Genomic DNA, 26,466 nt, shown 5'->3' with positions numbered 1-26,466 from the left:
AGAATAGTCAAGTCTGTCAAGTCAAACCCACTGTACAGCACTAGAAAGATCACTGCAGGAAGCCTGCTATGGAACAAATCCAAACTTGATCAAACACAAGTCAACTATTGACAGATAAGTCAAATACAGACTTACAAAACATATGGTATATGCTGTTTGTGGTGCTCACAGGGACAAGCAGAAGCCCACGCAAAATGGTAAGCTTATTTGGTTGTGAAAGGATTACCCCGGAGAGTAAAACCCACAGAATCACACCAAATTGGTAGGTGGGTTTTGTAAAACCTCGGAGGTTTCTTGCGCTGAAACTTTCAATGAAAACTTTTCATTGATATAGTGAGATGTCAGCTGAGAATCTCAAATACAGATAGTTCTGAGGTACAGAACATACATCATACAGGCCCAGCCTGGCAGGCTTCCTTAGTCCGTGGTCTTGGGTGCTGAGACCTTAATAAAAAGGCAGCTCCATTCATCCTTTGTTGAGACTTCTAGGGATAACACCAAAGTGTCCTCTACTGGACAAAGGAACTTGCCTATAACCAACCCATGTCATGCAACCATGTGATAGCAACATACTGTGGCTACTGCCTATCTAGCTAGGACCGAACCAGTGATTTAAAGACAATTTAGATTATTGTGATGCAAACATTCTGAAATGAACCACAAATTGCCTTGGAAGAAGGGAGCAGGGAACAATTTTTATGTCAAGATTCAAGCAAGACATAACTCTTGTTTTCCTGATCTAGGCTGACGTGTTGGGTTTTCTAAAGAGCTACACTGACAGAGAAAATGAAAAATTCTTCTCCCCTCCAACAGAAATCCTAGAAGGCAGCTTGGCAGTGCTGGCAAATGTGAAATACTCTGCTAAAATAAGAAGCTAAGCAAAAAGGTAACAAGGGCTAACGTGGCCCAGACAGCTTAGCATCGTATCTGGAAAATAACTTGGCATCCCACTTCACAGCTACATCCAAACAGAGAGATCAGCTCTGTTTGCTACATCAAACATGGCTCAGACTTCTTTTTCTCTCTTCCTCTCTCTTTAAACATAAATAGTTCCAGGCTCTTAAATAAATTAGCTCAATTTTGGTTATACAAGCTGTTTCATTTTTCCTCCAAAAGGGAATATGGATGTTTGTTTTACAAGTGTAAATAAAATATAAACAGAGATTTTCCATTGCATAGTGATCCTTTCCAGTAGGTAATGATCAGTGCTATGTCTATTTTTCTTTCTTCTCCTGTACTTGGGGATCACAGCATTATTATCACTACTTCTGATGGGAAACGGGTGAAAATCCGTGCAGTAAGGGGAGGTTTCCTTGAACTTATTGTCCATAATAGCAAAGTAATAGATTTAAAATGCATAGAAAATACCTGCAACAAAATTACTTATCGTTGTTAATAATTTTGTTCTGCTCTCTTTATGTGGAGGTGTTGCATGGGATATGTGAACTCTAGAAAGGCTAATTAATGAGAGACTAGCTCTTAAAAGCCCTACAAGCGCTTACCACTGGCTCTACTGGGACTGTTCCTAGGAGTCAAGTGGTGTCTATCTAGATTATGTTGCTGCTGGGATTTTTTGGCACGAAGATAGTTACAATAGTGTAGCTCTAGGATAAAAAATGCATCATGCAGTAACAATAAGACTGTAAGCAGAAGGTTCACCCTACCTTCAAACTGTGGCAAGTTATTATGTGTATTAGCGTGGAAAGTTTTGATTGTGCTTTCAAAGATGCAAAACCAAAGTAGGTCTTAAGTACTTCCACGGTGGGATGTGAAGTTTGGCTTTAGGGCATGATTAGCCAAGGGCAGGGGTTTTTCTTTTCAATATCACAGTGATGCTTCACATCCTTCCTAAAACTGGCTGGGGTGAGGTGTCTCTGGCTTTGAATCTTTCCCTAGCATGGAGCAGATTATTGCTATTATTATTGATTTATGTCATGCCTGTCTGCTTCCAGCCTCAAAACACTTTACTAAGTTACAATATACATAGGAATCATTTCACATCAACCACCACCACGCTGTAGCCTACTCTGGAGGGAAACTGAAGGGAGCCATTAGGATGGTGCCTGCAACATTAAACAACAATCCAGGAGAGGAAGTAAAGAATACTCTGGCTCCTTAAAGCAATGGCTCAACAGAATGCAGTCACTGAACTGCCATCCAGCTGGGACACCAAAGTCAATACCCATTCACCGTGTGTGGTTAAAATTAAATCTCCTAATGAAGTGAGATGGTTTTAGTGGTTAGAGAGTGAGTGCAAAGTATTATTCTCCTGTATTATTATTTGTAAGTTATACAGCTAACAAGGGAAAAGATCACACACAGGAAAACAGCAGACTGTTAGATAATGTTCCAAGCCCAGTTTCTAAATGACATTTGGGCACATAAAACTTTGGAAAAAGTATGTTAAAAAAAAAAAAAGAAAAAGAAAAGATGGCACATAAGAAAGGAATTGGCAGTTTCACACTCTTTTTAGGGAACTAAACTGAACAGAAGTGATGTCAGGTTTTATCCCCTATAATTCAGAGCCAGAGAAAAGAACATTATTAGCTTCTGTTAATGAGCAGGTATTCCCTAAACACTGCTGCAAATGCTCCTGAATTTTAATTTGCTTAGAAAAAGAAATGGTAAAGTATTGAGGGGAAAAAAACTAACAGCTTATTCGCTTCCCTGAATTAGTAAAGTGCTTAGATAGTTTTCTGGGAGAAAGTTTATATATATCTGACTAAAAAGATCCTCTCACAATGTTATCAAACTCTCCTTTCAGGGCTAGTAATTGCTAGCTGGTTCTAATCATTCTTGCAAGTGATCATTTGAAAGGTTCATTTTATGACCCCTCAAAGTAGCACAAAGAATCTCACTCCATAATGTAATAAACAATTCTACAAGCAGTGCTTAATTAATTCCCGAAAGTCACCAAAAGGAGCTATTAATGATCTTTCTTTTTATCTAACCATAAATATACAAGTCTCCTGGGATAAAGGATTTTAAAAGAACATTCTGGCAAAACTAACTGTCAACTTGATAAAGCATAAAATGATCACCAGTGGGGGTAACTCGAACTACAGCGGCAATGCTACCTAGTCTGATTAGAACGTTAGGTTGGGTCGGATTAAATTTCTCTGAATGTTGTGCTTACCAAAAAGACGACAGAACTGACACGGGGCAAAACAGTCTCAAGCCAAGTGAATACATAGAAGAAATGCACTACAAGCTTTAGAAAATGTTTTATGAAGAATCATTTCTATTTGGGAATTTGCTTTACTGTGCAAACATCAATAGCCATTATAATTTAAGTGTGGGCAACATTTCAATGTTCTTTAATACACGTGTTACAAAGAACAGGCTGATATTTTGAAGGGAACTTCAATGTTTTAGGAGCCCAAGTATCATTTTCACAAGTAAATCAGGCAGTAGGAAGCCCTTAAATGAAATTTAGTCTCCTGGCAACCCAAACCATTGCTGAAAATTAGATTTAGGCTTCTAAAGGGCTTTGATGTTTTTGAAAATCACGCTTCCTGCAGCACTGCACAGCTGACTAGGTGTAATACAGTAATTTACCCCTCCACTGAGGCTATCAGAATGGAATCACTTTGATGGCTTTAGTGAAGTCTGAGAGGTTGTTGGGTTTTTTCCTTACACTGTAAAAAAATTATTTACTGGCCATAGCCAGTGGTGATGGGAATCTGTGACCAGACACAGGAGGAGGAAAGAAAGAGAGAATCTGCCTTTTCCAAAATAAACTCATGCAATCCTTTGGGTGCTTATGCTTGATGCCAGTGGAGCCTATGCACTGGCATGTCCCACCTTCAGAACTGTTCCCTGAGCTACTGGACCCTCTGTGGGCTGGGGCTTTCTGAATCCCTCCTGTGACACCCACACATGGAAACATGAAATAAACTGCCCCACAACACAGCCATTATGGTTCTTGCCATGTGTGTGGAAAGCCAAGGTTCAAATTTCTCTCATAGGAGTTTTTAATTATTAATACAAAGAAACAAACACAGCAGTAAACATTGAGAGACACAGTGGGAAATAACTAAAAGGACTTCCAGGCTCCTCATTCCTTGACCCCTCTGGGCTGGGCAAAGAAGGCCTCAGAACTTCAGAACAGAGCTTTCCGGCCCTTGACCTGTGGGAAGACTCAGGCTCCCACTGGAACATGGAGGCTGCCGCACATTGCTGCACTTAACACTGAAGAACTTATTGTTCCAAACATGTTAGAAAACCTAGGAGTTCCTTTAAGCAGGAAATTTTAAAATTTCTTGGTTTTGTTCTAATCTTCAATAAAACATTTTTTGTTATTTTAATGTTGGAATTTCCTGTGGAACAGAAATTCTGTTTTAAAACCATTTCTATTCAACAGTGCTATTCAGATGGAAGCATTTTCCTATTCATTCCACTTTGCAACTAACTGGTGCCACCCCAAATGTATTGCTCTTCCAAGAATGATGTGGCAGCCCTGGAATAGCTAATTAGTTGGGCTGTATGATGCCTCTGCCAAAAGTTTCAGCTTCCAGAGGCATTCCTTTAAGGAATGGTGGTGTGGGTTTGGCATTTACAAGGATACACATGGTTTTAGGAGCCCACAGGCACCAAAAGTTAGTTTGTGTTTTATAACTGCTCATCTCAACCCAGTCATTGAGCTGATGTCCTAACCACAGTGAGTCAAGCAAACTTCTTCAAAGCACTCATGGAGAAATCTTTTGGTCAATTTATTTTTCTTTTTTTAATAAAGACTTTGTCTTTGGGGAATCTTTTAAGAAAATTCCACTTCTATGGCTATTAACTGAGAAAATAATTCAAACGTTATTGGCATTGTAATAAATCTCTTGCAGATAAATACCATTGCATTTAGCCCTTGAAGTTTTGTACATTGATAACATAAATGAAAGATGTCTAAATCAGTACCTTTATACTTGGTCACCACAGCTGAGTTGACACTCAGAGGTTCTTGGAAGGTGACAGTGAGTGATGTACTGCTTGTTACCATGAGACAGACATTGGTTGGCGCCTCAGGGGCTCCTGGGAGAGAAGAGAAAACATCAGCTCTTCAACACAACAAATCCTATTCAAACAATGTTTCTGAGTCTTCAAAGAACCCACTGAAAATCACCCTGCAATTGTGAGCTTTGCGTTGTAGGTGTTTGTGTTCTCTGCCTTTTGAGCATTTTAATTAGTGCCCCTGCTAACAATATCCTGCAGACACCATTTGTTTCTATCATGGTTTTTGGCTCCTTTCAGTTAAAAATATCTTCCTGCATATATGTAACCCAATAAAACAGATTCATGCTAATTATGTCAATGAAAAGCCCCTATAAATCTCTTGGGGTGGGGAGGAGGAGAGAGAAAGGACAAAACCACAAAGAGCTAATTAAACCTTTATGGTTTCACTCACAAGCTCAAATTATCAAATCACAGAACGCATTTTTACATTATTATGATGCAGAAATTGCAAATTCCACATATGTGTCAGTGTAAAAGTTCCAAAATACAGTTGTCAGTTGAGGCCTAATTTTACTTTTATTTTTTAAAGGCTCAATTCACAGAATATCAATCAGACTCAATTCAGAAATCAGGCAAAACATGTCATGAGTAACTGCTGGAATTGTTTTAAAAAAATCATTATATTAGTTGAAGCAGGAAATACAGCAGTAATGTATCTAACGTAAGGAGCACTACATCTGTCTTGAAGAAGTAATCTTAAAATGCAATGAATTGGAGAAAATAATTTCTAAGTGCGTCTATAAGGGTTGTAAAAATGGTAATGGCAATGATTGTATTTCATCAAATAGGATACAGCTAAAAGATCTACACGTGAAACAATTAAAGCCTGTTTATTCCTTCCTATGGCCCCAAATTCACATTTACTTTGGGTACAGGGTCACTTGTACAACTGTTTAAAGTGGCCTGATCTGTGACTATGCTGATAAAATGTTAGATGTGGAGGCCAAAGTTAAAATGAATTTTTGTAAGGAAAATGAAATTCCATTGTTTGATCATTCTGAATCAGAATAAGTTAAAAAAAAATAGTCACAACAGAACAAAGGCCAATGTCCCCCTCTTCCTCCCTATTCACGTATCTTTTTCTCATCATCCTGTTTTAAACTTTGAGCACACTAAATGAGATAGAGGAGTAAATGTGAAGAAAAATGAGCAAGACCAAATCATTAGATCCTGAACTCATCTTACCAATTTTATGCAGCCCACTCCTAAGAGTTACGAGTTTGTCGCTCTCAGATATGTGGCCCTCTATTGTTCTGATATCCCTCATTTGTGGGAAGGCCGTTTAGCCATATGCCTCATTTCTTTCACCCTAACATTAGCCTGCTTCACATCAGTGCTGAGGATCACTTGATGAGAGCATGTTTGCTCAACAAAGGCAAAGGGTTCCCAGTTGCACAGTTCATCTCAGATTTTGCAGCTGATGTCTTCTACTTACTAGCATGCTCGTAGCCTGCTTTCATGCGCTTGTATAGCCTGTATCTCCATTCCCATGCTTTTAGTTGCTTCTCTTTCTCTGTGTTGTCTGTACCAAGGTCTTCATTCACCACTTGTGCAGACAATTCAGTAATTCGCTGCTGTGCTTCCTGGACCAATGTACTCAGATGCACTGACCTGCTTTCCATGTTAACAACTACCAAGAGAAGGGAAAAGTAATTGCTTGGTGGACTTATGTGACAAAATTCTGGCTTTATGCATTCTGGTATAACACATACAAGGTTAAATACTTGAACACTTTGCTTTCTAGTCATTATCTTGTCATCAAGAGTATATATATGTTTTAAACTGGTGGAATATTAAAAACCAAACTGAAATAATAAAACATTTGGTTTCTATCCAATTCACATTTCACCATAATACCATAAGCTTTCATAGAAAAAAAGGTTTTTACTGTTTATAAACACATACAATAAAGCAAAGAGAGATCTCATTGGCAAAATTAAGAATGAGAGTTCTGTGTGTAAGAGCTGTGGCTGGTATAGAATGGATCTTTTTCCAGGTTTTCATTGTGCCACAATTTTGCCTGTGTAATGCCTAATGAGTCCTCTGACAGGCTGGACAGATAGTGAGCAGCTTGACACAGAGATTTTGTTTTGCTCCAGTGCTCAGAATAATTTTAATTTGACATTTAGCAGTTCAGATTGTCTGTCTGAACTACTCTGTGCAACGCAAAGGGGAAAAGGAAGATCACGTAAGTTACAAACTAAAACAGCCCAAGTCCACAAGACTGCCCTAAACCAGCCCCTTGTTATACATGAAAAGTGATGAATCAAGCCCTCTTCTCAGCAATGTTCTTGGCCTGAAATTGTTCAAATTATTTGCAGTTTAGAAAATAGGGCTTGTAAGGGTATTTACCTGAAAATAAATGCAGCCACTGATCTGATGTGCAGTAAGAAGGAAATAGTGTACAAGAGATGTAATTCTGAAATCACAGAAAATTACTTTTTTCTGCTATTTTTTTTCTCTGGTGTCTGGTATTTTTGCAGAAGAGCTCTTAGAGAGTCTTCATTTAAAAGGCCCCTATTTACTGAAAGCACTGTCCTAGCAAAAGCTAAACAGCACAAGCTGCTCTTAGCAATGACGGGGAGTTGCTCTCCTGGGACAGCCAGGCTCTATTTTTCCCTAAGGATTTTAGAGGACAGCATAAGTCTTGCAAAGGATGCACTGGTCACTCACTTGCATGAGCAGTAGCAATTTCTGAAAACTGTACCATACGTAGGACCAAGACTCTGAAAGGTTTTTGACATCAAAACACCACAGGAGCAAAGATGTTTGTGCATATGCACGTGTCATTCCTAAACCAGAATCATAAGGATTATGGGACAGAGGAGATTGGAAAGGACATTCTTTAGTCCAACCTCCATGTTCCAAACGAAGTCAGCTGTGAGGTCTGACCAAGTTACTGAAGCCAATACCTGTCTGGTCTTGAGAACTTCCCAGGATTGAAGCTTTACAGACTCTAGGCAACCTAGTCCACTTCTTTACTGTCCTTAAGGTGAAAAGGCACATCTTTTATCCAGTCTAAACCTCTCATTTTATTTGCCCTCTGTCTCTCATAACAGTATCACAATTGAAGTTCAGCAGAGTCCAAGAATAACCCCACATACTGATAGGAAAAGTGCCATGGGATCGTTAAAGCCACAGGAGGAGAGCAAATTACTCAACACTTCTGACATCCAAAAGGTTGTTTTTGAAGAATGTTTGTCTCCAAGACTTTGCTTTCAGAAGCTGGCTGGAAGCCATCCTTGAAGTTTGATCATTCTTCATATGGACATCAGAGACATATGGCCCAGCTTACTGGAATGTTCTGGTATCCTCAGAACTGCCTATTTACTGGGAGGCCAAAGGTGATATGGTTTCCTGGATCTAAGCCTACGATAAGCATGCAACATATCCGATAGCACAACAGGGCTGAAGAAGGAGATTTTATGTGCCAGAACTTCAGGTAATTGAGAACTGGCATCAATTCAAGTTCTCACTAAGGACCTGGCTCTATCTGTTTAATCAAGATTCTGATCCACAATTGTCAGGTCTTGGAAATGCGTCTGATCAGCCACTGGAAATTTTAATCTTATTTTCATTTGGGTTCACATGAGCAAACCAAGCCAAACAACGAGTATGATGAATAAGAGGAACTGAAAAGGTAACACAGTGGACTTTGCCTCCTCCCTAAGGAAATTAATATTTTAAATGCTGCACTGTCTGATCTTACTTTGTGTTTAAGAGATGTTGGGTTCCTGTTCAGATTTACACAGTCTGAGCTCCATGTGGAAATTAAGACCATAGTTTTACTTTCTATTGCTTTCTCTGCTGTTGTTCCTGTTCCAGGCAGAAGTCCAGGCGATGCAGATGGAAGTTATCTGTCCTCCAGATCCTCTTTTCTACAGTGATAGATTAGGGGCCATAATGAGATTTCACCTGGGTCACTACAGCTAACGCAGTGGAAGAGCAAGACTTTTCTCTATAGAAAGCTTTGTGTGCACTTGGAATGGAGAATTCTCCTGCCTCGCAGTCTCCCAGATCTGTGCGTCTGTCCTATAAGCTTCCAATGAGATTTAAGAGATGCTTGTGTCCTGTCCCAAAATTGGCATGAGTCGGAATTTTACTTTGAAATTCCACTCAGCATGCAGAAGCCTTGCTCAAATGCCCACCATGGAGAGAGGAAAACTCTCCTGCTGGGTGCTGCCTTGAGATCATACAAACAGAATGGATTTCATCCTAACAGGGTTCCTGAAGTGCAGAAAGCAAAGCAGAAAGACAAATAGAAAGTGAGTGCTCTCAGGTCCACGAGAATGAAGCCACATACAAAGGTGCTGTGAACTTCTTGAGTGCTGAAAATAACTTTTTGCATTTTGCTCTCAAGTAGCACAACTGCAAACCCTGAAGCCAAACAGAAAGCCAACAAAGCCAACAATCGTTGCTTTTCAGTGAGAATGCTTCATCCATTATTTCAATCAGAAAAAACTAAAAATCAAGATAAGTGGAAATTTGGTGGGTATATTTTGAAATGGAAATGAGGTGGTTATATATTCATATTCTCTGTGTTCATAGGCATGTTTGCATTAATTACAGGAAATGAATACTAATTTATGATTGCCCCTGCTCGCCATCAGACTGCATTTATTTACAGATGAGGTCAATGAAAAATTAGTTTAGTCTTTTTTACTGCTGTTTAGAACACTCAAGACTGTGTTTTCCTCTAGATTTGTCATGGTTAATGAATGTTGCTTCAGCAGTCAATCATGTACTCTAAATGCTGTCACAATTTTTTTTAAAGCCTCAGTCATGAACCATGACAGAAAAATAAACAAATAAATATAAAACTAAAAAACTCTTTTCACTGAGCAGCTACACTATGCAAAAATCTCCAGGGAAGGTTAAAGGAGGCCAGAATAAATGATAATATAAGTGCTGTGGACATAGAAAAGCAATAAAGGTGTACCAACACTGAGGGTCTGGCAAAAAAGCTCAACACGCACACGCACACACACTCTCCAGTGAAAAAACTGGCAATGTTAGTAGCCTCAAGGTGCAATTTCCTGGAGCACTGAGATTGACAAGCCAGCACTAAATGTTGTTAATTTAACTAACTTCAAATTAATGGCAGAGTCTGCAGTGGCCGAACCCCTCAAACACAGTCTCATTATAGCCTTGCTGGGAATGTCCTAAATATAGGCATTGACAGTTTAAAACAAATTCGCATACATTGGTGTATTTTTAGACACAAGTAAGGCGTCAGAGTTTGTGTCATGGTATAGGGTTGATTAATTGGGTTGGTAAGTCACCCTCCAGCCCACAAACTGGGCATTAAAATGCCCATGAAGGAATACAAAGGAGTTTTAGAATTACAATATGTAGTTATAAGCGATATTGGTATTCTGGTAAAGTGAGAAGGTCTGTTTTGTATTTGGATTTTCACTGGTTCTGTAGATCTTTGAAATTCTCGTTGAAGTGAGATTTTAGGCCATTTGAAGAGTAGGATTGAGGAGTCTGTGCGTAATGGAAGTGATGGATTTCAACACAACCTGTCACCTGAAGGCAGCAGAGCTAAAAATCAAAAGGATAATCAAAATAAACCAAAGTCTAGACAACCCATCACCCTTTCATTTTGATGACAAACTCTGTATTTCAGACCATGGCATTTGAATCACTCAGTTCTTGCATCCATATTTTTAAAGATCTTTTCCTCAGCATCGACACTGACTCTCCTGTCCCACTGTTAATCACATTAGAAGCTCAGCCTGATTCATCACTTGGTGTATTTGACATAGAGAACAAAAAACATCTACTGAGCATGCATTCAAGAAGCAGACATTGCTGCAGATGCCCTCCAGCACTGTGGCACTACTGCTGGTAAAATCATCCTTAGGATAAAAAACAGGCAATTTTTGTGTGTGAAGTAATTAATTTGCCAAAAGAGCAGCAAATCTAATCTACAGGCAATTATGTAAATCAATTAAATTTGTGTCTTTACTTACAGTGTGGGCTTTCCTTTGCCCCAACGTGTAGAAGGGTCCTAGCAATAGGGACGTTGTTTGTCAAAATGGCAATGTCCAAAGGAGTTAGTCCCTCACTGTTTGGTGTGTTCAGGTCCAGTTCTTCCAGTGTGTATTGATAAAGAAGAATTTGAACAGCATCCAGATCTTGCTGTTCTACAGCCTCAAACATAGCTTCATTGCACTGGAAATTCTGTGTATAAATAAAATGAGAAAGTCAATAAAACTTTTCAAATGTCAGGGTTTTAATAATAAAATGAGAAAGTTTGTACTTTTTCAGATTGCTGTAAAATACTGATCCTCTGGCCACAGCTTAGGTTCAGCTGGAAATGTGGAAAAGGTTTGCAGCAAAACTGTGCTCCGTCTGCTTCTGGACCTTGTGTGCTTGAACTTGCTGCATGTCCCTGGAAATATTCAAATGAGATTCAAGCCTACACAAAACAAACCCATATTTATTTGGACATCTGTCCTATAATTGAACTCTATGAGCAGTATTTTATGTTTTCAGTGTGAAACTGGATGAAACACTGATTTTTGCAGAGTTTTGGACTACTGAGTTTTCAAACTCAGGTGATCAAACAAGCTGTTCTGGAGAAAACCCTTCACAGCTCCAGTGTGAGCAGTAACAGGTACTCTTCATTCAAACACTTCAGTCATTTCTAGGTGCTTGCAGTTCTGCATTTAGTTGGAAGTAGAAGCAGCTTTGAAGTGTAGTCATTAAAGAAGTGAAACTGAAAAAATTGGCATGCCCAGAAAGTGATGTGTCTGAACAGCAGAGAACACAGGAGCCAAACCCCTGAACATACGTGGCACCAACTCTCAAGCAGGGAGAACCACTGAAACTTTTCCTTACCAATGTCAAGGAGGTAAAACAATGCTAGAATACCAAGAAACCTCTCACTTAAATGAGAGGGGGAGAAGAAGGTGCAGGAGAGTAGCATGGCCTGCAGGTTTCTGTTCTGAGAACATCCTTCTGGAGCCTACAGTAATGACATGCTATGTGCCAAGATTCTTTACATTCTCTCCCACTGTCCCATTGCCATAATTACCCAGTCGATTTTTCTCCTCTTAAGAATGAATCAGTAGAAGCAAGAGGCTCAGCTAAGCAAAGAGGGCTCAGCATGTGGTCACATAAAGGAACAGAGATCTGTGTGGATATATTGTGCCAGTGGGCATACTGGAGAAATGCATACATAGAGAGGAAGTAATCCAGATACATGATGTGAACTGGATTCCTGTGCCCTGAAACCCACATGGATGAAACAGAAAATATAGAATTGAAACAGCCTTCTGCTGTGATTAGAAATAAGGATTTCAGCCACAGCAAGGCTTCATTTTCTTTTTTAAATTGATGTAGTTTTATTTGGCATATCCCTGTCCAAGTTTTGCTCTCAGGGAAACAGCACTTTCTGGAAGAGCACTGATCTGATGAAAGATCTTTTGTCTCCTCCTAAAAAGCATAGACTAATAGTTTGCTAGCAGTTCAGAAAGCTAGGGTCCACAGCTACCCTTTGGAATTTGATCAGTTCTAGAGGGTTTGTTTCAGTTGTGCTTCAGAAGTTCTTGGGCCTGACAAAATTCTTCTGCTCTACTGTTTTGCATACAAAGTATTGGTACCACGCTACAAAATACATATGTTAGATGACTATGTAAGGATGAGATGAATCACAAAGCAATAAAGCAAATCTAGGAGAGTAGTGCTGACTTGAGAATGTACCTTTTAAGCACTTAAGTACAAAAGATAGCTCATGCTGGAGAAATATTTATGCTGTAGTTTTCCATACAGAATAAAAGATACTACTTAAACAAGTGCTTCATCAAAATGAGTCTCTGTCAAATTCTTGCTTACAGTCTAGAGATTCTTCTCTAGACTGTAAGATTCAGAGTTAATTCCATTCTCAAATGCTTAGCTCATACTGCAGTGTTAGGTGTAAGAGAAAAGGCTCAGAAAAAAGGAACAGTTAAATGGTAAGCAGCCAGATTTATCTTTCTTTATCCACCCCCCTGTCAAAGCAAAAGAATGTCTTTAAGGACATATACTGTCATTAAAGGGGGCACAGCTCCAGAAAATCTTAGAATAGAGGCCAGCGCATATTTCTCTTATTATAAGGTAAAACTTAAAGACATATTTTTACTGCAATGCAGCAGTTCTTTTCATTCCAGTAGCTCCACACATCTGCTGCCTTGTTTATACTGCACCTTATCATCCCGAGATCAGAGATCATGCTCTTATTCTCGTGTTTTAACCCTACTCTTGAAGTGCTCTGGCTAGAAATTAAATAATTTTAATTAATTTAATTCAAATGTCAAAATATTTTAATTAATATCATCAACTGCCACTCAAATCAATGCTATGCATTGAACAGCTGTACTCAAAATTAACTTAAATAGATCACTGATGTTCCACCTAAAGAGCTGGAAAAAATAGCAGCTGTGCTCCTTTGCTCTTTGAAACTTCATTATTATGAATGCAGAACTAAACTCATAGACTGAGTTTTCATATAAATTATTAGAAATGCAAAATGTATGCACCAATTCTCCAAAAATATACGTTAACACTGTAAGAAACATTAATTTCCTCACAGTTTACACCCATTTGAAATTAATTTTCTACTGATTTTGGAACTTCTTCTATACTGTTGTTTATGGAAAAAAAGGGTAGTTAAGCTTCAGAAGCATCTGCATTTTGATGCAATCAGGAAACAAGCAAAATTGTATTACTCTTGTAACTGATCACAGCTAGGAAAATCTACTTATTTAACAGTACATTCAGAAGGGGCTTACTACAAAGGGAACTGGTTGAAGTAAACTGAATGACTACATTAGTTTTCCTTTCTTTTAGTGAAGTTTATCTTAGGAAACATGGGCTAATGGTCTGAGAACAGAACAAAAAGGTCCTGCTGATGATACTGCTTAATAACAGGCTTGTGGTCCTCACTTAGGGCAGAAAATTACCTATTCCTGGGTTCACATTTCCAGTGCTGTGGCACTGGGTACATACAGGGTTTTTGCCTTTTCTGAGATCAGAATGGCCATTCTCTTTTAATTTACTTGGTATTTGAGCATAAAAGTTAAATGAATTGGCATTTGTAGTGTGCTACCCTAGGCACTCAATACCATTACTTGGCTTTAATTCCAATTTTGGGTGAAACTCATTAAATCCTATATTACATTTCAGGAGTTCCTTGCCCTATATGAAAACAAAACATCTCTGTTACATAATAAAACAAATGATGGCGAGGTTCAGTATCACAGCTGAAATTAACCTAATGATACAGCTGACAAAATCATCTGGCCATTTTCACACATATGTACACACATTTTACCTACCTGAATGATTACTGTAGAGTTACTGTTAAACGTTTGATTTGGATTCAGTTGTCAAAATTCAGACCTGCCTCGATGCCTTTCAAAATGCATCTTTATTTTTTTTTTGCTTGCCAAATGAAATACCTGAGGTATATGTGAAATTTTAGCCTTAAGTTGCTGAACAGAATCTAAGCACACGCTTAAGTTAATTCCCCATAAATGCTCTTGCCAGCTAATCTGTTGGCGAGGATGTTTCACCAAAAGGGGAAAAATAAGAGCAAATTTCTATTTCTTCATTTCATTAGAAAACTAATTGAAAAAGCTGCACTGATTTAAACAAGAAACAGAGCATGAATTTTATAAGCTACTTCATCCAATCCAAACAATTATGAGACCAAATTGCAAATATCAGGTTTTCCAAATGAACAATTCAGACACAAGCAATAGGCTGAAATATGCTGTCACGTCTCATCACTTCAAAGAGCGTAAAAACATGGGAGCTATGATATGGCCTTTCTAACTGGGCATGTATGCATCCCCTCATCCACATAGCAGTGCTCATCTAACCACACTATTGCTATTTCGGGCAAGAAACATCCTTGTCAGACAGCAAAATATCTACCACATTTTCAGCCATGCCAGTAGACTGCCCTGTTTGGATGTCTGCATCGAGCCCAGCTCTCCAAGTCTACAAAAACACTTGACACACCTGACCAACTTTTCCCCAGCTATTTGCTTTCACAGAGAAAACAGAAATGTATTTGAAGATTATATAGTTTTCTGCCAAAAGCTGATCATATTGAGTGTAAAGCACTCTCTAGAATTGCAGCCAAGGAGTAAGAAACTCAAAGAGTGTTAAGATAGTTTCTTTAGACCCATGTGCGCAATTTCAGCCCCACTGGTATTATCACAAATGTTAACAAGAGCTTTCTGATTTTTGCCTTCATTTACATTTACTGGATAACTTTTGCTTTGAAGGGACAAAACCACTGAATTCAAACAAATTGAATCCCATTTACAAGTGATCGGCTAAAGCTTAGGGGCATTTTTTACATTGCTTTTCCCTTGACTCAGTTCTACAACCTCTAATCATTAGGTAGACAGCTGTGCTATGTGATTAATTTATTTAGGTGTTACTCTGATGCACAAATGTGTATACTGAAAAGGACTACAGTATTGCTTTGCAGTAAGTAATAACCATGTTCCAGTAAGTGATTCAGTGCTGGAGTGTTTAGAAATGCGATCTTATGTAGCTTAATTAAAATGAAGTGCCCCTTTCAAGATATTTGCTCTAGGTTTGACTGAAAAAGTCCACTATGTGCTACTGGAGTCGGAAAAAACATTAAAGTAGTTTCTGCAAAGACTTGTTTTGATAAACATGAGTTCAAGAATAAAGCTATTTTGGGACATTGCTATGTCTGCAGCAAGACAACAATTTACTGAATGGAAAGTGTTGCATAGCAAGAGAGAATGGAAAGAAAACTCTTCACTGGCCAAAGCTGAAAGAAAACAAACCCGAACAACTGTTGTTCACTTGTCTGGAAACATGATTTTAGTCATTGGCTTTGCTTTGTAGCACAGAAACCCAATGATTAGAAAATACATCAGCTAGCAACTTGACCTGGAATGTTTCCACCCCTTCTCTGATGGATTCCTTGCTATTTATTTCTAGGGAAAACTGTGAAAACAACAGGCAAAATGGATAGAATGGGATCCAAAGACTTTTAAGTTCAGTTTGAGACTATTCACTGGCTTGTGGACATCAGCTGAGGCCCCAGGCTGGTAATACCTGGAGGTACCTATGACATCTTAAGTTTTCACAAAGTACTTTTTCTTCCTTTCTTGAATCACTTGTGTATATATATATATATATATTTAATTCATATTTCGTTAAATTAATGCCAAGACCTTAGTCCTAAAATAAAGCATTATCACTTACATAGCTTGTCTTTGGCCTTCATGAAGGTCAGACTTTAACGCAGGATCATAAATGGTAATTCTATGAAGAGCATACAGCTCTGGTCAGGGAACAAAGTAAGATGATGAAAATTGCACAGATTAAAAGCAAACTGAGTAAGGAGATGAATAGGACAGTAAAATGCCAATTTGATAAATATCAAGTAATTACCATTGAGGTCTTACGGAGGCTGAGCCGGTCAGATCGAGCTCTGAAATACGCTTCGTCAAAGGATGTATGACTCCCCTTGAGCTTCTCTGACAGGTTCCGATATAGCCGCTTGGCAGCATTTGGGGAGGAAGGCATGCTGTTCTTTTTAGTCTGGAGGAGACTTAAGTTATGCATTTGCTGTGTCATTTTCAGCTAGTGGTTTCTAGAAGAAAAGCAACAGCTGTTTAGCAAGGTTTTACTGCACTAACATCATTGATCAGAGCTGTATCATTGAAACGCACATTGTAAGACTTCTGTGACAAAAATCACTTTCATACTTTTCATACACACGAACACTCAGAAGCATGGTTTTGAGCTTGTTCAGTGGCAAATTGCTCTTTATTTAGTGCCAGGATATCTATGGGGAGGGAGAATTAAGGATGGAAAAATAAACCACACCAGAACTGTTTGCTAATTTGTATAAGGAGAAGGGGTTTCATTTAGTTGAGGAAGCAGCCTTTTGATGGTGTGAGTTCTGGTCATGCAGGAGTCAGAAAAAATTACACCCAAATGTAAATGTTACAATACAGTTTGGGTAACATGTACATAACCTGCACTTTGTCAGTATGATGGTTTCTTAAAACTGAATCAATTGAGAGGAAAAAAAAAATCTAACTGATTATGGAACACAATGCAGGACTGAATTTTATAACTGGTCAAGTGACTTATATTTGACACAGACAACTGTGGCAAGATGTGCTTTATTTCCAGCATTACTACCTGCTAGGAAACTGTGCTCTGAAAGCATGTGGTCTTTTCAGTTGGGTGGGTGGATTCTCCTTCTCCAGAGACTCAAGCGGTATTTCTCACTCAGAAAGAATGGCTGAATTCAAAATACTTGTTCATCTCTGAACCCATCACAAGCTACTACAGAAATAATGCATGAACATACATTTAATCTGCATCCCATGCTGACATGTTATCATCCATATGAAAGTCCATTGCTACAGAGAATGTTTTTGTTAGTTTTGAGGAGCGTTTGGCAGGGAGGGAACCTGCTCTGTAACTGAGACTCCAAAGGTATTAAGCTGGAGCAAATAACAGCTGAAACACAGAAAACCTACTTGGGCTCTGCTGTAGGCATAATGAGGCATATGTGCATTTTTAGTTTAAACCACCTGTGGCCAACTAGTGTTCAGGTTATTGCAAAAAAAAAAACAACCCAACCCTTACATTGTTTTACAGGTAAAATAATCTGTGAATCTAATATATGCTGGTTACAGTCTCATACTGAGTAGTTTCTTCCCTCATTTAATGAGCAGGCATTGACATCGTCTATGTATTGTGTAACTATATCCTGCTCTCTGTTTGCCCTGCCCATTTAGACTACAAACTCTTCCAAGAGGGACTGCCTCCTCTCTCCAAGACTGACTAGCCTAATAGGATTTCCGTATTATCCCATAATTAAACAACACTTTCTATGCTCTACGATTACAGCCATTTTTCCCTATTAGGAAAAACTGAATTAGTACTTAACTCTCTGGGAATAGTTTTGCCTTTCTGAAGGAAAACAAAGAATCAGATTTGACCCAACTGCAAGCACAGGAAAATATCCCCAGGGATGTCTGTGAAAGGGTGACAAATTTCTTCACATTTCCTTTTTCCCCTGATAAGAGTGTGTACACATTTGTAAGACAGAACATCTCTCTGGAAGACCTCACAGATGTGACAGTAGACCTGGCTACCCTTTCAGACTGTCTTTTCCTGGAAATAATCTTTAGATTCTTTGTACTATGTACTGTGCTACAGATCCTGTAACTTTCTGTTCTTACGGTCTCAGCCTGTGCCTAAGTAGATCAGACTGCAAGACCAGACTCTAATAACTATAATCATAAAAACTTTCTTTACTAAACACTCTCCCTGCTGTTGAGGCTGCTTGGTGACATGAATTGTCCCCTAAGATTAAAGACACCACCCAGGTCTCATAAGCTTCCTACACCTTCTTTTCTCATTTGTATCTTGTGGTCCTGAGCGCAAAAGTATTTGATTACAAATAGTCTCACATATTCTCCAAGCTCATGAGGTATTGGAGACCAAACCTCTGAATGAAGAGAGATTGAGTCAACATAATTGACATGTGTGATGAGAAGACTTTGATAAATTAGAACAACAGTGTGTGCAATCAGAAGGGAATTACGTGAGTTGCATCCTTGAAACTAATATGCAAGTGGGGATGTGATAAGAAATGAGCTTTCTGGGACTCAAGGAATGACAATACTACAATGATTTTGGGCTGCTTCTCTCTGAGCTTATGGAATAAAGGTAATGTGAGGCACACACAAGCAATTATTTCTGCCTTTTAATTATTACATGCATTTCAGCAGCGCCTACAAGGACTAACAGAAATCACTGTCTCTTCAAAGGAAGTGGTTTATTCTCCGCCCTGCAAAACAGACTAGATAGAAAGGCTTAGTAGAAACCAAGAAACAGAGCAAATCAAAGTCATTGTCGTGAGAAGCTGCTTGTCAACATCAGACTAGAGCAAAACACTAAAATTATGATCACCAATGCCAACTCACAAATGTTCCAGACATGCCAGAGTGTTCTGGAGCCATGTGCTGGAATAAGTGTGGGTTAGGAAGTTAGAACAGCTAGAACTGTACGGAAGTTGCTGGTAAGTGTTGAGTCTTAATACTGGGCAAACTTAGAAGAAGACAGCCTTTTGTTTTACAGATGCATCTGTGGAACCGTTTGGGAGGATAAACATGAAATAAAATTCTTTTTTAGGATGGTGAAAAGATTTCATTCACATCTGTCTCTGTTTAGCAGAGCTTCAACACTTCTGTTTGTTTTCAGTATTTATTACAAATAAGCTTAAGAAATAGCCAATTACCCCCAAAGCTGAATACTCATCTTCCACTGGCCCATCTTATTGGAATTTTAAAGGAATTCAGTAATTTACCCAATGATAATAATAATTAGCAACAATAATAATTTCATTCTCAGCTAGAGTAACACTTCCATAGTTTTTATTAGTATATGGAGCTACAGATCATCCCATACAAATTTCTCCTCTTGCCTTTGCTTGCAAGAGCTTCTTCCTTTCACCAATAAAGTATGGGTCAAGAATCAGCCTCAAATTACAGATAAAAACACACCAATAAATGTCATAGGAATGCTCTTAAAGGAAGTTTCAATTTCTTAAAATCATTTAATTCCAAGAGTACAGTCATTGAAGTCCAAATACCATGCAGTTAGTAATAAACTCATGACAGAGAGAACAATTTGCATTTACCACACAAACCTAAACATCATCAAGACAAGGATAAAAAAAGAAGAGCAGAGCTGTGCAATACTTAATTCAGAGGTAACTCAGCATAAAAACTGCTTTATTGGCCAGCAACAGGGTGCTTTAAAAGCCAAATTCAAATACAAATGAATATACATTTGTTACCATTATGAAAGCTTTACTTTTTTGATTGGCAGATACTGACCCAGTATTACCGCCCTTTTAAAAGCATATTGCAGAGAGAAAAATAAAAAATTAAATACCTAAATTCTAGATCACTGTCTGTGGTATGTGGCACATATGTGCTGAACTGTACAGACAGGTGCACTAGCAGGACACAGCCTAGCTGGAAAAGCATTAGCTTTAGGAAAATACAACAGCCAAGAAACAAATAATAAATATGTTAAGAAACATAAATTTATGAGACAATTTTACACTTGAAACTAATAATTAGGTATCAATGCATTAAAGAGTTAAATGTGACTTACCAGCTTAGGCTATTCCAGGCAAAGCGTGAACAAGTTGCTGGTAATTGTCCACTGTCACTGATGATTCACATTGGTTTTGCTTTCTCTGCTGCTTCAGCCTCTGGGCAAAATGAGAAAACCTCTTCCTTATACTGCATGAATGATCAGATATGAAAAAGCTTATTACCAGCAATTACTGAAGTCCAAGCTCATTGATAAGATCTGAGCAAACCAGCATTTAAAAGCAAATAGTGCTGTATCACAAGTAAAATGTTTGGTACCTTAACTCTGTCCTAGCTACCTGTGCAGCTATAGGAATGACTGATACATAAAGCTCTTGCCTCCATAGTCAAAGATGATTCGAGTTCTGTGTGCTTTCAGCTTGGTGCATCCCTTAAAATTGATCAGCAGCACAGAGTACGAGTAGGAAAAATAATTACTGCCAGAGTAAACAGAACTGTGATTGTAATTAATTTGCCATGAAGTAGTAGCAAAAAGACTCTAATGCAGCCATCTTAAAGCAGTTAGTTTTATGTTAAATCAATAAAAGTGGGGGGAAGGGGGGGGAAGAGGGAAGAATCACAGTCCTACACTCAGTCCTTTAATGCATGTTGCATGTGATGTATTGTTTCTTCTTTCTTCAAGCTATCACTACAGCTGTCTGCAATCATAGAAACAAAAGCAGCAACCGCATCCATAGCTATGGGACATCTGTGAGACCATTTGGAAGCTCCCAGCCTGAACAGGTTATGCTTAAATTAAGATTATTAAATAAATGAGAAAAACATATTTTATTGATGCCTCTGTTTCAGGTAAACCAGATCCTGTAATGGCTGCATTAAGAGCTTCCAAAAATTGTAGAATGGGGACATTTCAAAATACTTTTTTTTTTCTACCATAGGAAAAAAAAAAATGCAAATGCTGAATCCCACAGCACCCCACAAAGATGTTCCAAAATCAGAATATGGAATAACCATACCCAGCCTTAGACCTCTAAACCTAGTGTAGATGATAAGCAAAGACAGCAGCCTAGCAAATAGTTATCCTTTCTGGAGAGTCCAGTGGGTTAAATTCATGTAATCGAAACACTCCTGAGGAACACCTGGCAATAGACAAAACTCAAAACAGATTCCTGTGTCTGCCATAGCCAGTGATCATTAATAGCTACAGAAAAGGTGGGGTTTATTGCTGTTAAAGGGATAATGGGGCTACTGTGGCAATCTGCTGGGAAAATTTGACTTGCTTTATTCAGACATGGTGTTTGAAGTTTGAAACCTCCCAAAAGCCAGTGACCAGTCTGATTCTCCCACCCTTCAAAACCAGGTTAGGGGTACTGTACCTCATACCAAATAGCACCTTTTTGCCAAAGAAGCTAAAATCTATCTTGGGCCTGACAGTTATATCTCATAGGACTTACTATATACTTTTCGAACTAATCTGGATATGAACCTAACCAAAAAATTATTTTTCTGTATGCATATTTGCATTTCCTCCCATCCAGCCTGGATTTCCCCTCTTTTAGTTTAAAACCATCACCCTTTCTCCTGTCACAAAGGACCTTGCTAAAAAGTCTCTCCCAAATGGCATATATATTATTATATTGCATATTCCCTGCATATTTTGCTGCAGCAGAGAACTACAAGTGTGATGACAATGAGCTATGCACAACATTCCTTCTCCTACACCATGAACATCACAAGCTAATCGTGTACGGGATTCCCTCTTTTGTTCTGCTGCTCCAAGGACCAGTAGCGAGAAGACTGCAGGACAGCTGACTGAGGTTACTGCTCCCTGCCAAGGAACTCTTCCGAAAACCACTGAATACCTCTCTAACACTGGGATACTATCTGGGAAAGAAACATGCTGCAAATCTGAGATGCCTAAATTAGTTAAAATTAAATGTAAGCAGAAAGATCCCATTTTCAGTGCTGTGCTGAATAGGGATGATTCTTCGGAGTCAAAATCCCTGATTAAGTTTTTTTTGGTCTCTATAGAGCCCATCTATGGAACTCACTTGTGAGGGAATTCTCAACTATTTTCAGGGCAAAAATCTGAAGTGTGTTTACTGAAACCAGGCTATATAGCAATTGCTCATTGTGGGGCAATACTCCCCCCTCTCTCCTTTGCTTTCTCCCTTCAGCTTGGTGGAAAGTAGAACTTTTGCTATTGCCATTTCAATATTTATAATGCTTAATACATCAACTCAGACATTATTAAGAGCATTAAAAGACATTTTCTTGCCCAAGTTAGTTCTATGAAAGACAATTAGTTTGTTTATATTAAGCAAACAGATTTCTAACCTTTTTGTCATATGAACTTAAATTCATTATTAAGCTGCTCAAAAGCCAGAAGACATAAAGCAACGCTCAGAAAGTAAAAGAATTACGAATTTACTGAACAACAAAACCATGAAATTAATTACTAAAAATGCTGAATGAATGTGTGTAAGTGTGAGAGACACCTACATCTGGAGGTGAAGTAGACTTAAACATCTACAGAAACCAAAATCCTGGTTTTATGATAAAACACATGTAAGCTGTTAGCCTGATCTTGTACAGAAAGCTGACTGTTCTTAGCTTTTGATGATTCCATTAGATGGCTCAAAGATTTCGGCCATTTATTATTTCCCTTGCCTATATTTCATACTAATTGAACAGATTATTTTGCTTGCTGTACTTATACTACTTAACCTGCTGCGACAGGCTTTCATTCCATGTTTCGTCACTCTGAAGTTTATCTACATGCAGTACATATCATGAGCTGGCTCCACAAGCTGCTATCATTATTATTACTACTGCTAAAGTGAAGATATCCTGAAGATGTACAGTGAGCAGTACACTTCGTTTAGAGAGGCCACCCAAGTTGGCTGATTAACTGTGAAAATGTTTATCCTGTATTGTTCTCAGCTTTATACACCACAGATATTTTTAGGAGCCGAGCATCACATTGTGTTGGCCATTAACTCCATGAAGCAAGTCCTGTTTGTTTCTTCTGGACACCGGGCACAGTTCTGGCATGAGGGAGGCTGCTCTCACAAAGAGGTTGGGAAGCTCACAGCTGCTCTGTGTGAAGTCTCAGGGTAGCTGGAGACACTCATTTTCACGTCGGCAATCAATAGGTGGCAGTATCCACCCAGGTCTTCAAACCCCTCATGTGGTCCATGGAGCAGCAGCCTCACACAGGTATCACATTGTCCCAGAGTACACAATGTCCAAAGGGTAATTGCAGATGGCAGCTCAGTAGCAAGCACGTCCTCCACGTATAGAATCCAACGCTCCTCGAGTTTATATCACCTTGTGTTCTGACGGTATGCACACACTCAGCTTGTGAAGAACACTTGATAGACCAATAGTCTGGAAACTGGGTGGGAAGTCTGGAGCAAAGAAACTCAGACATGCGGAACTTGAAAACTTCATGTGGAGCCTGACTTTACTTCCTAATCAGTCAATGGAAAAGCTGTCATCATCATTAGAGACAAAGCTGTATCTTAGACTTTTCATGATCCCCCTAAAAGAACAAACGCTGCTCAAACATCAGATGTGACGTCCTCTACCCTGTCATGGCTGGGATCAAGCAATAGAGCCAGGCAGATCAGATAACTGGGGATGGGATCTCCAGCCTCTCCCAAAGTCACATGGTCAGTCCAACTCTGACTTCTGTATGCTCTCTTTTTGGAAATCCATGACTAGAAAGGTGTTAAAATGACTCTGCTCAGACATTGAGGGGTTTTTCTCATGCATCCAAAAATATACAATGGGAAAGGTTAAGACAAAAAAAAAAATCCAACCCCCCCCAAATCCCAAACAAGCCTATAGAAGTGTATCTTCGTCTCCACACTTACTCTTTGCTGCAGATTTTTATACATATAAGCTACTGTAGTGAATTCCAACTCTGGTTTTGGCAATTTCTGCCTCTCTGGCTCCCTGTTTACCTATCATCTTTCACACGTATCCTTTTGCCAATCTGTTCATTCCCTGTCCTATTCCCTGGTCTCTTGTATTTCCTCAAGGACATTGATCTGAGTCTTACTGTTTCACTAGTTTCTTTCGCCGGTGTTCTTGATCCAGATCCATAGCAAATAACCTATTATCCACAGAGACACAGAAGTATTCAGTATGTTCATAAAAAAAGACAAATATTTCCCAGTTCATCAGTCATAGACGTGATCAAACTCAAGAAATTCTGAAATTGTGAGTGAAGAAAAAATAATTGTCTTTGGATTAAGTTTAGAAAATTTCCCAATGAAATAATTCCACCAAGTGTTTTGAAATATTTGAGACACCCATGATGTAAGTGGCTAAAAGAAATCGAGCTTGGCAGCCCCAGCTCCTCCAGGCTTCCTGCCTTTGCTGTGGTTCCTAATCTCAGCACAACCTGGATTTCAACACGCTCTGCTGCAGGCCTGAAGCTGGCAGATATGTCAGTGCCTGGGACTTGCACACTCCCACTTCCACAGGAAGGGACATGGAGGCCAGGAGATCTCCAGCTTTGTGGCAGCTTGGATGGCAGCAGTGCCTTGGAGCTGCAAGCCCTGGTCGCTTGTATTTCACAGTATGGGTTTAAGTGAACTAGTAGGACTGTAGAACTGTTTGGCTGGAATTCTTCAAAGATGGCATGAGTTTTGTACAGTTTGCTTTCAACAAAGTGGCTTCCCCCCCAGTCTTTTTAATTGGAAGATTCCAGAGAAAAACGATCCCTGGCTGCAGTGGAATAGAATCAGGCCTGAAGCATTTGAGGCACAAACCAGTACTTAGTTATTTGGGATCGTTTGGGGTGTAAGTTAAACAGAAATCCCTTAACCTAAAAAGTTTGTCAGGTCCTTCAAGCCATTACTGTTTGAAACAAGGGATCAAAGAGCAGCATGTGGATCCTAAGTGATCCACATGCATACCACAAGATGCTCACGGACATGGCTTGATGGAAATGCTGCCCTATTGCAAAACCAAGGTAGAGCAGGACACTCTTTGCTAACAGGTCCTGCAGTCATTCTCCATATTAGGAGAAAACCTAAACCTGTGCAAATACATCTTCAGAAAGGGTATAAAAGAACATACAGACCATCACACGTATCTGAAGATATTGCTGTTCTCCAGAAGCAAATTACCCAGCTGAACATCATAGGAATAATGAAGTTGTCAGCAAGAACAGCTCAATGTGTTGTTTTTTGTCAGTCTTGTGTTGATTATGCTATCTAGTCAGACACTTCATACACAGTTAATTTATGCCACGTATTGTTTGGCCGTGACTACTCCCAGCTGCACTGCACTTAATCCAAGCTGCAGCAGAACATTTTACAAACAGAAATTAACAGTTTTTCATAGCTGGCAATTTCTAGATTAGGAGAGAATACAGAAAAAACAGGATTTACCAAAATTAAGCATGGAACAAAGCTGAGCAGAGGCAGATACACACGACTCCAGGGAAGCACCCTTTTTTTTTTTTTAAGCTATAGCTCTGAATTGATGCTGTCTTAAAAGACCAGAACAACTTTTGGGGTTGTGACATGGCCATTAGAAAGACCAAAAGGAACTTGCAAATTAGGTATGGGTCATTGCAGCTTTTGCAAGATTACAGTGACTAGCAGTGCACTTACTAACATAAGACCTATTTCTGATGGTGACTCTTTTTTTTTCACAACTTGATACGTAAGAATATCTATTGCAAAGCACTAAACGAGTCATATTTTTCCTACTGAGTAAAGAAACAGCTTTGGTAACAGAGGAAAAACTTCCTCCTATTCTGTGAGCCCCAAGCAGTGTTTACTTCACTAAACACATATTCCTCAAAGAGCAGCTCGTTTGCCTCATCAAAGCAGAAATTTAAAGGCAATGATTTCCTTTTAACAAATAATTTACAGTGATTAAAGTAATGCATTTCAAGAACTACACTTTCAGAAAAACTTTGATACCCTGGTTGCCCATGCTGGGCTGGATGTTCAAAGGCAGGGTCTCCTCTACACATCACACAACCGATGCTACATGGAATGACAGGAGGATCCCAAGAGTTGACTGTACTGGAGGCTGAAATCAGCCTGACTTGGAGGAAGTGGCAAAAGCACCCCATTGTGACTGGTCCAGAGGCTCCATGCATCCTTGGCATAGACTACCTCAGGAGAGGGTACTTCAAAGACCCAAAAGGATACCAATGGGGTTTCGGTATTGCCGCTTTGAAGACAGAGGAAATTACGCAGCTGTCCACCTTGCCTGGTCTCTCAGAGGATCCTTCTGCTGTGGGGTTGCTGAAGGTCAAAGAACAGCAAGTGCCAATCATGACCAGAACAGTGCACCGGGGGCAATG

At 39.1% G+C, this 26,466-nt stretch overlaps 1 protein-coding gene across 7 annotated transcripts in view; it reads right to left on the bottom strand.

The window, feature by feature from the left end:
• Window positions 1-26,466, bottom strand: part of ANKFN1 (ankyrin repeat and fibronectin type III domain containing 1) — a 123,702-nt gene that overhangs the window by 44,920 nt on the left and 52,316 nt on the right. For all 7 annotated transcript variants that reach the window (XR_008973393.1, XR_008973394.1, XR_008973390.1 and 4 more), the window contains 5 exons: window positions 20,191-20,321; window positions 16,435-16,636; window positions 10,980-11,190; window positions 6,440-6,634; window positions 4,909-5,022 (listed from right to left, as the gene is read on the bottom strand). Coding sequence is in view for 1 of the 7 variants with exons in the window: in XM_057418533.1 (XP_057274516.1) it covers window positions 4,909-5,022; window positions 6,440-6,634; window positions 10,980-11,190; window positions 16,435-16,620 (706 nt within the window). In the remaining 6 variants the exon portion in view is untranslated. The remainder of the gene's footprint in view (window positions 1-4,908; window positions 5,023-6,439; window positions 6,635-10,979; window positions 11,191-16,434; window positions 16,637-20,190; window positions 20,322-26,466) is intronic.

Source organism: Pezoporus wallicus, unplaced genomic scaffold (genome assembly GCF_028554395.1).
Source record: "Pezoporus wallicus isolate ANWC-B61680 ecotype Strahan unplaced genomic scaffold, APGP_CSIRO_Pwel_v1 contig_3710, whole genome shotgun sequence".
In the NCBI taxonomy this organism is placed as follows: Eukaryota; Metazoa; Chordata; class Aves; order Psittaciformes; family Psittacidae; genus Pezoporus; species Pezoporus wallicus.
This window is presented reverse-complemented; position numbering and strand designations above follow the sequence as displayed.